The sequence below is a fragment of the Xiphophorus hellerii genome, chromosome 5 (assembly GCF_003331165.1).
Source record: "Xiphophorus hellerii strain 12219 chromosome 5, Xiphophorus_hellerii-4.1, whole genome shotgun sequence".
NCBI lineage: Eukaryota > Metazoa > Chordata > Actinopteri > Cyprinodontiformes > Poeciliidae > Xiphophorus > Xiphophorus hellerii.
The window spans coordinates 21,611,768-21,626,009 of NC_045676.1; the positions used below are offsets into that span (position 1 = coordinate 21,611,768).

At 40.1% G+C, this 14,242-nt stretch overlaps 2 protein-coding genes across 3 annotated transcripts; one reads left to right on the top strand and one right to left on the bottom strand.

Moving 5' to 3' along the window:
• The first annotated feature begins 118 nt into the window (after positions 1-118).
• atp5md (ATP synthase membrane subunit k) lies at positions 119-1,919 on the top strand. Its single transcript, XM_032564051.1, has 4 exons — positions 119-215; positions 1,285-1,390; positions 1,615-1,708; positions 1,786-1,919. The coding sequence occupies exons 2-3, from the start codon at positions 1,304-1,306 to the stop codon at positions 1,702-1,704; spliced, it is 177 nt and encodes a 58-aa protein (XP_032419942.1). The 5' UTR covers positions 119-215; positions 1,285-1,303; the 3' UTR covers positions 1,705-1,708; positions 1,786-1,919.
• Positions 1,920-8,325, bottom strand: taf5 (TAF5 RNA polymerase II, TATA box binding protein (TBP)-associated factor). Of its 2 annotated transcripts, none has more exons than XM_032564050.1 (11): positions 7,915-8,325; positions 6,764-6,989; positions 6,361-6,676; positions 6,098-6,261; positions 5,604-5,739; positions 5,395-5,515; positions 4,367-4,496; positions 3,413-3,577; positions 3,129-3,306; positions 2,559-2,736; positions 1,920-2,458 (listed from the first exon to the last, which is right to left on the bottom strand). In XM_032564050.1, exons 1-11 carry the CDS (start codon positions 8,321-8,323, stop codon positions 2,244-2,246), a joined length of 2,238 nt encoding a protein of 745 aa, XP_032419941.1. In that variant the 5' UTR covers positions 8,324-8,325; the 3' UTR covers positions 1,920-2,243. The 2 variants fall into 2 exon arrangements, with proteins under 2 accessions (XP_032419941.1, XP_032419940.1); XM_032564049.1 differs by having other exon boundaries at positions 6,764-6,992.
• Positions 8,326-14,242: the final 5,917 nt, after the last annotated feature.

Here is a 14,242-nt window from a genome sequence, read left to right on the forward strand (position 1 = left end):
GTTTTCCAATCACGGTGGAGAATTGATGACGGACAGTAATTTAAGCCAATCACAGATCGGTTCTGGTCCCAGAAATGAATGACGTTGTTTTCAACCAATAGCCAATCGCATCTGGACTGCTAACAGTGGGCGGGACTTCCTGGAAACGTTAGCATTGCCGCCTCTGTTGAAGGGCACTTGTCTCATTCAGCTAGCTCAGGGGTCGTGTGTTGAAGGTAAGCTACGACACGTTTATGCTTTAGTTAGTTGATCCTTTTGGTCTCATAACACGTGAAAAGAACAAACATGTCTTTGTAACTCCTCTGTTTTCACGGAATGGTCTGGCAACGTTAATGAATATCTACTTAGCTTGGTAGCTAACTCTGACAGCTAACAGTGACTTCACAGTGTGCTCACTTGTTTTTCTGCTTAGTTACACTAATTCTTAGTTAATAAGTATAAGGTTACTCTGACAAATATCTTACAATGGCAAGTACTAGATTAGAATTCGGCTTAATTAATATTGCAGTATTTTTGCATTTCAATGAAGATGTCAAACCACCTGTTTAGTTAAATCTGCTTTAATTTTAATATATATATATATATACATATATATATATATATATTACTAAAACACCAAGCTTTTTAGATTTTTCCACGTCTTTCCGTTAGCTTGACATTGGATGATTTAAAGAAAACAAAATTGCTTGAAATATTAGCAACAACGACTTTCCTCCCATGAAACCTGCTGTAATCAGTTACAGTATACATAAATTGGATTCTCTTTCACAAATCTGAATTTATTTTTAAGAAAGATTAATAGCACCGATTAAAACTATAGAAACCTGCCAACGTTTAAGCATTGGCAAGTAGGGGTGGGCGATGTGGAGTTAAAATTTTATCACTATAGTTTTTTTTTGGTATTATTGTGATCACAATAAGTGATTTATGTTTTTTTAAAACTACTTTTTACTTCTTTGCAGTATTTTTGTGTAACTGTATGGCTGTGACTGCACTGCACAGGAATCAAAATCATAAATAACTATTTGAAATAGGCTTCATCAGGACACCGGTTACATAAAGAAATATGACTTTTATGATTAAAATGCAAAATGTAACTGTTTTATGTTTAAACATTTATTGAAGCTCTCGTAGAGGACATGCAACAGTGGAGAAATTTGTTGAAAAATAGCAATTCCTAAAATGCAGTTTTTTTTTTTTTTTTAAATATCATTCATCATAAATTAGAGTCGGTAATTGATTTTTGCTGATTTGCTGTAATATTGGCTCTTATGTTTGTGGAAGGACCATACGTTTAGCCAGAATGGCAGGACACGACGCGGGGAGTCAGCACCAGTTCACTGGAATTGCCAAACACTTCAATTCATACACAATCATCGGAAGGAGGAACGTAAGTTCTGTTGATAAACTATTTAACCCTAAAGTTTGAATTGAAGCTTCAAGATTTTACATTTGCTCTTTGTGCAAACTATCATAGCGGAACCAAAAATGATTTGAACACAAGTAGTTCTTTGAACATGATGCGTCACAAAGCTAGAATCAACCCTGTATGATGCATGTTTTATTGTAAAGTCAAAATTAGTGCTTGTTTTAATACTTCTGCCTTTGTTTTAGTGTGTTTTGGCCACTTATGCCAGCCTTGCAGCCATCTTCCTTTTCTTCAAATTGAAGCCCAAGAAAAAACCTGCCGTCACAGAGAAGTAGTTATGTAAGCATATTCAGCTCTTTCTATGCTACAAGCTATTTTCAGTTCCGAAGACTTATAGCTGATTGTTTTCTCGACAGGTTTTCGTTTGATCTTCATTTCTAACTGCTTGGAGTGGAGAGAGAGAGAGAGAGCGAGCAGCTGGACATGCTTGTAATAACATATGTCTGTTTGGTTTCCTTGTGTAAACAATAAAGAAAATGTACGCTCTGGATATAGAAAACACTTTGTTTTATTTACAATGTGGATCAGTATAAAAGAGAATATGTTACAAAGATGAAAGCCATGTTTTGAGGTAAACTGTGAAGTCATGGCAGTGATTTATTAAAAGAAAAAAAAAAAAAGGGGTCAATGAGGCAGTTTACAACTGCAACAGTTAGCTTTGTTCTGGGAACCTGATTGGTCAACCGGTTACTACTTCAGTCTGTTAGCCAGAAAACGAACTGATGATGTTTATTTGTACAGCTCAAGAGGTTAATGATGTGCATCATGTCAAGCTTTAAATGATTTCTCCTCACTCCCCGATGGTCCAATGCTGTTATGGATTATAAGCTCCTGCAGCCAGAAGCAGGTTCCTCCGTGTGAAGTGAAGATGAACTACAGGCGTTGATTTGGTCATGTAGGTGCCCAGCAGAAGCTCCTGGGAGTTATCCTGTAGGTGGATGTGTCCCGTAGCTGCAGTGAAGTCGTCCGTTTCTAAATCGTCAAATGCTTTCATCGCATCCCACAGGCGAACCGTGTTGTCCATAGAACCTAGAACGAACGAAACGATGATCACTTGGGGGGGTAATTAAAGCCTTTGTTGCTTTTATTTAGTTGATTTAAAGGGTACAGTGAGATGTTGAGCACCCACCGGATCCGAGGATCTCTCCATCCCTGCTGAATCTGAGGGAGTAGATGCACTCTGTGTGACCCTTGAGCTCTCCGACCATCAGTCCATGACCGATGTCCCACAGGAGGACTCTACCATCAGTGGCTCCCGAGGCCAAAAACTTCCCATTAGGAGAGAACGCCAGCGCATGGATGGGACCCTGATGGATTGAGAAAAAAAACAAAAACCAGTGGTTTATCTTATTTTTATCACCAACAGGACCCTGCATTTATGGACTACATGTTAACTGAAACTCAAAAAGAAACTGAGGTCAGAGAGTGAAAAGTCTCATTTTATTTCTGATCAATTTTGTTAAAAACACCAATTTACAGAACTATTAATTGAAGTTACTATTTTAGCAAGCAATATGAACTATCACTGCTTCCTGTTTTCAAAATAAGCAATTAGATCATGTTCAAATATTTAATTTTTTTGTATAATATGCATTTCCATCCTTATTTTCCTCCACACTGTCATACCATGATAATCCTTCCCATTTCTTGCAAATGCCGAGGTGAAAACTGGCAGCTGCCTGTTCCTGTGAAATCTCACCTTGTGACCGGTGAAAATACGGACGCAGTTTCCGGTGAGGACGTCCCACAGACGGATGGTGCGGTCAGACGAGCCTGTGGCCATGTAATTTGCGTTGGGATGGAAACGAGTGCAAGTGACGTCGGCCAGGTGACCGGCGAATATCCGCAGCGGCTGGTGGTGATCGGTCGCCCACAAGCTGTCGGAGAGAGAGCGCAAAGGAACAAGTCTCTACATTGAGCTGCGACATGTGGCTTCCCTCTACAGACAGACAGAACTGCAGGCGTGTTGAATGCGTTTCTTACCGGGCGACCCGGTCGTGCCCCCCGGAGATAAAATAATATCCGTAAGGGGAGAACTGCGTGTCCCACACTGGGTAGTTGTGGCCTTTGTATCCCACCAGACAGGTGAAAGTTAGGAGGCTCCACAACCTGACCGTGCCATCTTCAGAGCATGACAACAGGTAGTTTCTGAAAAGGTGAAATGGTCAGAAATCATTTTGTTCTTCAAAATAAAATAAAAACTCAAAACAAAAATGTTCACTTATTTTTATTTTATGACACAATATTAAAAGTTTTACTCCCACAATTCAAGCCTGTACCTAAATTAAGAAAATAAAAATAAAAATCAACAAGTGGGGACAGGACAGAATCTACATAATCAAACATGGCAACTACTTTGTAACTTAGACTTTTAGCATTAATATGCTTTTTTAAATGAATGTACCTGCTGGGCAAAAGTCCTGATTCCTCCCTCATTTCTTTATATTTCTCTTTCTATGAACAAAGAGTTTATTGTAATCGTTTGAAGTTGTTTTGATCAATGTTTCTTCAGGCTTTCTGAACTTACTCCAGTTTGCCTTTGGACTTTAGATGCTTGCCAAACACTTTCTATCCCCTAACTCAGGGGTCTCAAACTCCAGTCCTCGAGGGCCGCAGTCCTGCAACTTTTAGATGTGCCTCTGCTGCACCACCTGAATAGAATAATTAGGTCATTAAGGCTCGGAGAACTGATCTACACAAGGAGGAGGTAATTAAGCCATTTCATTCCAGCGTTTTGTACCTGTGGAACATCTAAAAACTGTAGGTCTGCGGCCCTCGAGGACTGGAGTTTGAGACCCCTGCCCTAACTGATGATTTTTAGAGGAATAACATTTTTTATTTAGGTCACGGCAAAATCTAAGCTATACTTGGGTAATTTTCAGTTGAGCATATTCTTCTGGTGGGGTTTTATTCTGGTCAAGTTGATCAAAACTGTACCTGTCTGGGCTGAAGCTGATGCCATACACCGGTCCGCTGTGTCCATAGAGACACTTTGACTCACTGGCCGTCTTATCGTCCATAATTCTCTCAAGAACATCATCTGACTCTTTGTCAATCAGATTCAAATCTTAAAGAGGGAAAACAAATATAAAAATAACATTTTACTTTGAAAACTATGTCACAATAGCTATAGGGTTCACACACCTTTTCCACAGTAAACTTCAAAACACTTCCAACGTAAGTTTTTTAACTTTTTCAGCATCACACTTTGGAGATACAAACACTGCAAATGATCTAAAAACACAGTTTCAATTCACTATTTTATGATAGTCACTTATTATTACTGTTATTAATAATGTCTTCTGATAGCATTCTACATTCTACAGAATAAACAAAATTGTATATTAAGACTTCCTCACACACACCCTGTACACCTGACTAGTCCAAGAACAAAACCAAAATTTATTTTTAAAAAGTATAAAATATAAAACAACCTTTATTTCAATTACAAAAATCAATAAATTACTGAGACATTAGGAATAATAAATATTAATTTCATTGAAACAATCCAAATAAATCATGTTAAGTTAAATTGCATTCCTGCTCAAATTAAATGCTAAACACAATATACAAAGAAAGTTGCAGAAAATATGTTTTACAAAATGTTCTCGCTAAGTTTTATGGCATTTAACAAATAGAAATTATTTTGGTAATTTTATCTAACCTAAAAACAAGAAGAGTTTAGTCTGATTTTAACTTCAGACAGTGAGAAAAAAAAAATCTGTCTTTTATCAAGTGTATAAAAATATCTGGTTTCAACTATAAATAACGTTTTCCGAATTTAGGCCGTTAATCAAGCAGTAGACTGCACGTTATTACAAAACTGTGCAGTGCGTAAGGACACTTTCTAGGTCCTTACACACAAATCAAGCACTTCATAAACCTTGAAAACACAGAATTTTAATTCAAGACCCCATATGAAATTTGTCACTAAAGCCGTCATCGCTCATTGTGGTATGTCTTACCTGAGGCGGTCTTGACCTTGCGGAGCTTCTTCGGCGTGACGCTCCACACCCGTACCGTGGAGTCAGCGAAGCCCCCTGCGATCAGACTGGAGTCGTCCGTAACGTCAACCGCAGTTAGACCCTGAAGGGGCGACATGAAAAAAAATAAAATGAGCTGGTTAGTCCCAACAACTCCCATGAAGTGCAAACATAGTCCGCAGGTCATTTGCCTGGTACGCGTTGAGAAAGGTGTAGAAGCAGATGGAGGGCAGGTTGTCAGGTCCCAAACGAATTCTCTTGGTGGACTCCTTCATGTACATGATCTTGTCCAGCTTGTCTGAGTCTTTTAGTTCTGGTAGAGGTATCCTAAAAAAACAAAAATCCATCAACCACTGAGAAACAAATCCTGATAAAGAATGAGAATCTGGTGTACTGTTCAAAAGCATCAACATCCAATTAACTTTTTCACATTTTTCAGGCTACAACTAAATTTCAATATATAAAGTTTTGCCCTTTCTTAATAAAATATCTCAGCAGAATTAAACAATATGCAATTTCAGAGCGTATGAATACTTTTGGAAGGCATTGGAAATTTTAAGAGTTCATCTTAAAATTAACTCTTATAAATAAATATCTATGTTGTTCACAGAAATGTATTATTATGCACGGAGGATATAATGTGAGAGTCTAGAGCCGTGAATTAGGAATGCACACATGGTTGTACCTGGTCTGTGAAGGAGCATTTGGATCCTGCTTCTTGCTTTTGGAGCCGGTGCTGTCCTTTTTGGGCTTTTTCTTCTTGGGTTTACCTTCCTCGTTCTCTGCCTCTTCATCCTCATCATCAAGGGGAAGCTCAATTTCTGGCTCCTTCAGCAGGCCATAGTAAACCTACACAAATATAAAAATTAAAAAAAACAAAAAACAAAGAAGTTAAAAAAAAAGTATGACAGAAAAATATAAAGCAAAAATATAATTTAATTATCCAACCTTGGCTTTATTTGCTTCTCGTTTGGCCTCTCCAGCCAAGCTGCCGGACATGGCGTCGATCTGGCTCTTGCTGCGCGGCATGCCATCGAAGATGTCGATGTAGAGGTGCTCTTGGATTATATTCCATATCTGATTGTTCTGGCGCTCCTGCAGGTGCCTCTTCAGCAGCTGGTAGGAGTCGCGGGAGATGCGCAAAACGAACTTGCTGGTGCGGAAATCCAGCAGAGTCTCGTTCCCTCTCATGTGCTCCTTCTTCGTAAGGCTTGACAAAATGCGTAGGTCCTCTTCGTAGTAGCACTCCTGGTCCCCGCTGAACCTAAAAACGGGGAAAAGAGAGAAAATAAATACGATGGGATGATGAGTATTATCATTGCCTAGACTAAAACATCCTGAAGACACTCACTTTTCAAAGAAGGCCTTAGCCTCGGCTTCATGATTGTTGTAGACCAGTTCCAGGTACATGTGGACAAACAGAGGGTAGAAGACCTGAGACAGTTCTGCTCTGTGGCAGTCCAGAACGGACTCGATGAACTTCTTCAGGCCGCTGTAGTAAACTTCATAGAGAGCTGGGTCTCCCTGCTGGCTGTAGGCTGACAGAACCACGTTGACGTCTGGCTGATCCTCTCCGGCTGCTGCCAGAAACAGGTTTTCCATCATTGCTAGATTGAACTCATTCAGGCATAGCTTCTGGCTTCTAAAAACTTACATGTGACTTCAGGGTTTCTACACACTTTAATATCAAAATTGCAATTTCATGAGTTCTCAGTTCAGTTTTTAAGGCAAAAACACAAAGGTTTAACAGGAATCTAATGCATATGTTTATGAGGGAGGAAAGGAAAAATAAATGGATGGATGCAAGTTTTAGACAATGGGACAGGGGAAAATACACCTGTATATGAAAATATGTTTTCCACTCTTTGTTTTCTGTTTTTGAAGCGTTTCAAAATTGGAAAACATTTAACTCAAATTCCAAACTTTACAGTAACCGGAAAAAATTATGCAAAATGCTTCAGAAACTGCATAATGTTACAGAACACAACAAGTTCATCCATATATTCGAAGGGTGTCAAACACATTTTTATTGTGGCCCATATCAAGATTATAAAAGTCCTCAGAGGGCCGATTTGTGACAAAATATATTAATAAAACTAAACTGATGTATGTTGGCAGTATACAACTAAATTTGATTTGATTTGATTGATACACTAACATTTCAGCAGACACCTGCTATCTTGAAGGTTGTTTTTATGTATCCTTCCAGAATCTAGAGGGCCACACAAAAACCTACGGCGGGCCAGTTTTGACCCCCCAGCCTTGAATGTAACACATGTGATACATTCTATCAATTTTCTGTGGAAAAAAGTAAAACTAATTGCGCAAAACTCAACATGTTGGGCATATCTGTGTGAATGTTTGACTTTACAGTATTGGCCAGGTTCTTTTACAATCTGTAGATGTATTACTAAACAGAGTAATTTGCTGTTGGTTCTAAATTAAGCCCAGAGATATTTTCACCTGTTACACACACTTAACATGAGTTGGAGTGAACTGTACCTTTAGTTGGCGCCTTAGCTCCGCCGGCAGCAGTGACGGTCACCCGGCTGAGCAAAGCGCTTGCATCCCCACCATCTATGTCCGCACCACTTCCCAGCCCAGAACCGGCGGAGTCAGCCCCCTTTGGATCCAGAACCTCCTCCGGCAATCCCGCCTCGCGACGCAGAATTTCTGCGGACTCTGACAGTTTGTTCTTTCTGAGGAACTGCAGCACAGCCAGCAGGGTCTGCTGGTCCTCGGGGGCTCCCGCCGCCGGCTTGTTGTTTCCAGCCGCAGCGCTGGAGCCGGGGGACGCAGAGAGCACTCCCGCGTCGTTGGCGTGATTATTTCCGAAGCCATCGGCCGCTGGTTCTGTTTTAATGTCGGCTTCGTCTTTCGCGTCGACTATACTACCCTGTACGGCCGCCATTTTCAAAATGAAACGCGCATGCGCAAGATTGAAAAACGGAAACCGCCAATTACTCGACGTCGAGTCACCTAATTGGTTTAAGCGCATGTCAGTCAAATTCGAAGATTCTAATTAAGTCCCGCCCCTTTCTCTCCAGATTCAAAAGTGGTTTCACAGCTGTGGGACTAGCAGCACTGGTTGCTGCTTAGTGGTACTCTGAGGAAGAATGTTGTTGGCACAATCATTTGCAAGTTGGACACAAACAAACAAACTGTGATGTATGCCTACTTAGCATGATGTTTATTTTAGCTAACTTGAGCCAGAATTTGCTGCTCCTGGTGGCAGCATGTTATTTCTGATTTGTTCATGTTGTAGAATTCTGCTCATACTCTTATCGGATGAGGGATTTACTCTTATAAATGAGGATAGTTATTCAGTGTAGTTTTGAAGGATTTTTACTCATGCTTTTTTTTACTTTCGGAGAGTTGCTATGATGTGTGACCGCGGCAACGACCATATCCCAGACTCCAACATCCCTCTACCTGGTGTTGTAACCATACACAAAGACAGGGATTTAAAAAGGAGTGGCAAAAGCAAATGAGGCGGATTAGCAGTGCTTGCCAACAATGTTCTGCAGTGGAAATGAGTTTTACAGTAGTTGATCTCGGCCCCTTAGTTCCAGTAAAACTGATTCTTAATATGTCAGCATACAAAGACATTTGGGGCAATTCGACTGAGGTTAAACATTTTTCAACTTCCTAAAAAAAGTCTTGATTGTTTTTATCTTATAAAACCAATCTCTTTTTTGTTATCTTTCAGCTGCTCACTTTAAGTGTATCCAGCTGTGTCTTCATGCTTAGTATTAGTAATAGACGTGTGTTTTTTTTTGTACCAGAGGGGGGCACTCTTTACACACACGACCAACTCACTCTCAGGAATGTCAAGATTAAAAAAAAAAAAAAGAAAAACAGAGATATTTTTTCCCTTTAAAAGTGTTGAATTACATTTTTATCTACAGTCACAGTGAATAAATACCAGCATAGAATTGGTAGATTTTGTTCATAGGTATTCCCTGGTAGCTGTAAATTAGAGTGACATCAGGCCTCCAGGGGTAAACAGATAGTTAATTTTTCCAGATGATCAGTAAAATTACATAAACATGATTTATTATCGTGTAACGCAGTTTTGTTCAGCAACAAGAAAACAGAAACATGAGAGTCTCATTTGAGTACTGGCTTTGTATAACAAATTAGCTTCAAACCTATTGATGATTAATTATGAACCAAAATAACACCTCTATTCAAAGATTATTGGGGACCTTTTAATTATCAGGTTCGTTTGATGTTGGTGAAGTCTAGGAAACAATGAGGAGGCAGACAGGAAACTCCCTGAGGCAGAACTAATTCAAGCCACTGAGTTTGTGGATTTTGGTTTATGAACTGATTAAAAAAAAACAAAAAACGACAAAATTAGATCCAGTTTGAACACATGTTTTCACATGTTTTGCTAATTTCTTCTACTAAGACTTGTCATACAATGTCAAGTAACAATCCTCATCTTTAGGTTATAATGATTTACTACAACTGCACTTATATTTTCTCTTTACAATACCATACTATCATAAGAGCTAATTTATACCTGTGTCCTTTACAGCTTTTAAATCCAATCTTTAATGTGTTCACCTTGAATCACCTTGAGTGCAACAGTTTTAATGGGGAAAAAACATGTAGAACAATTCATGTTTTTCACTTTGCATTCTGCTGAGGTGGGGAGGTTTTGCTCCTGCACAGAACAAGCACCATACCTGCCTCAGTAAACATGCCAGACATGCTGTCAGATGTGTGACGCTGACGAGGCAGGTCTCAGGTCAGCCAGGCATACGTTTTCATTTCAGTGAAGCTGTCACTTGGAAAATCAAAACGGACTCAAGTTTTGATTTTATTTGACTTTTTTTTGTGTGTGTTTCTTTTAACCATCCTAAGTCGTGGCCCATTCCAAACCTGGACTCCATGAAGGTGACGCCCCAGCAGCTCTGTGATGAGGGCTGGGACAGAAGGCTCAGATGCGGCGGGATGTTGTGTAACACTGCGGCGTCGCTGCTCCATGCGAAGGAGAGCCGAGTGGGGGGATGGGGTGCATTAGTTGTGGGTGTAGCGTGTGAGACAACATGAGCAGCTCAGGGCGTGGTCAGCTTTTCTCGGATTGTTGTAAAACTGCTCATTACGGTCGTTTGGAAAAATAAAATCTGACTTATGATCAGTGAACGTTCTCCCTGCCCGGTCGGCTGTGAAAAATACCCAACGTTTCTTCCTGCTTGAGGAGAACAATGACGTAGTTTAATATTAAAAAAACAAACCAAAAAACTTCAATGGAAATGCAACACAATAAAGACACCAGAAGCAATCTGCTGACATCTCATCCTTTCTGATGATGATTGGATTAGACAGCAATTAGTTCGCAAACAACTTGTTTAATGACTGAAGTGAAATGAGTGGGTAAAAATACACTTCTGCTCTCTAGCAATGGCAGATGCAGACACATTAACAGCCTTGGTAAAGATGTGCAAAAAGTTTTAAAGCAAATGTAGATTTTGTTGCAGTAGCATAACCTCACTCTGACTGTTTTTGTTTTCCCCCCAAATAATCCAACATTTGAATATATTGTATTTATTTACTGAGTGGGGAAGATAATCTTGAAATTAAAAATATCTATTCACCAAATCATTCTTGTAGCCCCAGCTGCAAGTAAACTTTTTACCAGTTTGGCAACACGTAGTTTCTCCAGCAATATATTTACAGTGTTGGAGGATTTGGAGAGAGTGATCGGGGACGGATTATTTTATTTAAATGTTTTATTTTCCCTTCTCCTTTAAATTGCGAGCCAGTTGTTTGAACACACACCCTTTTGTTCTTTGAGTCCTAAAGCTAATCCTAATTAGTTTTAAGGCTAATTTGATCTCATTCCACATTTCTCAAGACAAGCTGGTTCTTAAATATACATTCTCTGCCTCTTTCTGTTGGTTTTTGTTTTTCGTTTTTCCTGTAGGTCATTTTGTCATTTTTATGAATTAAAAAGCATGAAGAAAAACATTTTTATTTATATAAAGCAGCTATTAGTAGACGCTGAGAGCTGTTTAGCTATTATTGTTTGATAATCAGGTGGTTCCTGGACTTGATTTTGATCTAAATTATTCACTTTCACTTATTATTTGAAGCCTATTGTTGCATAAAAGTTGTTAATCAGATATGTAATTATAGTCTTATTTCTAAAACCATTCTGCTTTGCGCGCCCATTTTTTTATTTTTACTTCACAAATCACTTTCAAGCCACACCCTGACTACCGACCCACCAGGAAAGTCCCAATGTTGCGATGAAAGCAATGCAAGAAACATGAATGTGGAAAAGAGGTGATATATTTTCAGATCCACTTCTTCTCAGTTGTTCAAGCTCCACTTTTCCAACCTTATGACTACTGCTGCTTTTTATATACCCAGTACACGCAACGCTGCTCCAGCACGTCTCATAGTGATAATGAAATGGGTGAGGGTGCAGAAAAGAGACGCATGTTCAGTCCCATCCCTTCTTTCACACCTCGGAGATGATTGGCTTGAATTTTCTGTTTGTGTGTGGGCGTGTGTGTGTGTGTGTGTGTGGGTGTGTGTGTGTGTGTGTGTGTGGGCAGGTGGTGGAAGCTGGAGGATTCTCCCAACATCCCCATTTCTGCTCTGTCAGATGGTGCAAGGGTGTGGCATCCCCACAGAGTCAGGATGTTTGGAAAGCACACAGGAAAAAAAAAAACGTACAAGAAGACACAGTTTGTGAGCCCTTTAATTCCTCTTGTTTAAAAAAAGATGCTGTACATATAGCTGGAGTAATGTTTTGCTAGCTTGATTCAAGGGCAGCTGAGAACTGAGCCAGTAACATGTTTAAATCTACTGTCAGGTGAAGGAAAAACAGATTGTATTATTTTTGTAGCTTTTCATGAATGAAAACAAAGGAAATCTTGGAGCAGAAATGCACCCTGTGGAGCTGCGCCTGCGTGTGTCTGCCTATGTGACGTAGCCCTGGCAGTGTAGACCAGGGCGTGGCACGTTTCCTGCCTCTTTTATATATTTTCGTTTCATTTCAACAGACCCGTCTGCAGAAGAGACACAACTGAAGCTAAATCTGCAAAAAAAAACCTCACCTGATTATTACAAAGATGTTTGAGTATGACAGGTGCACATATTGGTTTCCCAGCTTTCAAGATTGACTTTTCCAGCATGGTTGTGAGCAGCACTCAGCTGTGAGTAAGGTGAACTGCAGTCACCTGCGCCCTCAAAGAGAGCACCAGGTTTTGCTGGTGATGAGAAATCACCTACTGGTTTCGCTGAACTGGCCAAGAAATGCAGCAGAGCCCCCCCACTGAGAGGCACAGATAAATAATTTATGAGACGAAACCCACAGAAGAGGAAGAGAGCGAGGGAGAGGAAGAGGAAAGGATGAAGGGAGACAAAAGGAGAAAAGGGGAGCGGGTCGAGAGGGGGTGGAATGGGAAGGGCGAGGCAGATCATCAGAGGATGAGCTGGAGAAGTCAGAGGTTGTCAGGATGAAAGGGAAGGAAGGTATGTGAGAGAGGTGGTTGAAAGACGGAGGTGTAGAGTGAAGGTGTGAAGGATAGGAACAGCAAATGAGAAGAAGAAACAGTAAAACCTGTTTTCACCTGTTTTAATCGTCACTCCAAGCAAACAACACATTTATAGAAAGGGTTACTTACTGCATGTGATGTCTTCAATTCTGGAATAGTTTTTACCTGACATACAAACGTTTTTAGATTGGTTAAATCTTTTCATGTTAGAAGCACAAACCTCTGTGTATTTTGTATGACAGACCAACACAAAATAGGGAAAAATACTTCTTTACCAAGTAATGTTTGTGTATTTACTCATGTTTCATATCTTACGTTGCAGAAGTTGTGTATTTCTTTTCCCCTGTGTGGGTACTTCAGTGCGTGAATGCATTAAAGCGTCTTGAGCCCATCCAAGCAGAATAATGGGTGTGAAGGCTGGTCTGTGGCTCCAGAGGAGTCGAGGTTCAGGGAAAGGAATGTGGGGATTGTGCATTATTCAGCACCGACCTAACTGGAAAGCGGGATCCGTCACGCAGCCTGCAACTCAGCTGGTTTTTGAAGGAGAGGGACGGCGGCGGCTTCACTACAAAGCTGGAGTTCGTTTTTGCTCGGACTATAGAGTTCCTGTCTTTGTGTAAGCAGAAGCTGAACCCAAACCATTGCTCTGCATCTGTTATTCTGACTTTAAGCTTGAGTTTGTTGGTTGTAAATGTATTCTGTTAAAGCTCGAAAAGGTCTTAGATATTCTGATTCTAACATTAATGTCCTTTTTCTTCACTCTGATGATTCTTCTTTCATCACTGTTCGTTGTCCTCAGATTGATGTCGGAGAGCAATGTTTGGTAGAATAAACATGAAATGATTCATTTTAGAAAATAAGAAAGGTTAGTTTAAAATACAATATGAAGGACTTCACTTAAATTTGTGTCTTGAGTTGATATCCTCCCTCTTTGATGTGTTCATCGACACAGTGAGAGGGACCCACTGTGTTTGTGGCGGCTGCATAAAATCACTCTGAGGGCCTGTTTACACAATCACATTATAAGCACTCTCTTACGCAGTCAATGTCAGTGTCCTTATAATGTTAAATCTTTGACTTGTGTTTGTGTCAAGCGAGGGAAACAAAATTTTCTCTCTCAATTTCGCACTTTGTTTCATTTCACTTTATTTACAGAGCAGGTCCGATCCAGATTTTTATGTTTATTTTTTACCCCTCCAGGGGGTCTTTTGTGGGCTCTAGTGTCCCTTAAATGACAGTAGGCTGACAGGAAATGGGGAAGGACATGCGGCAAATGTCGTCGGGTCCGGGAGTCGAACCCGCGACGGCCACGT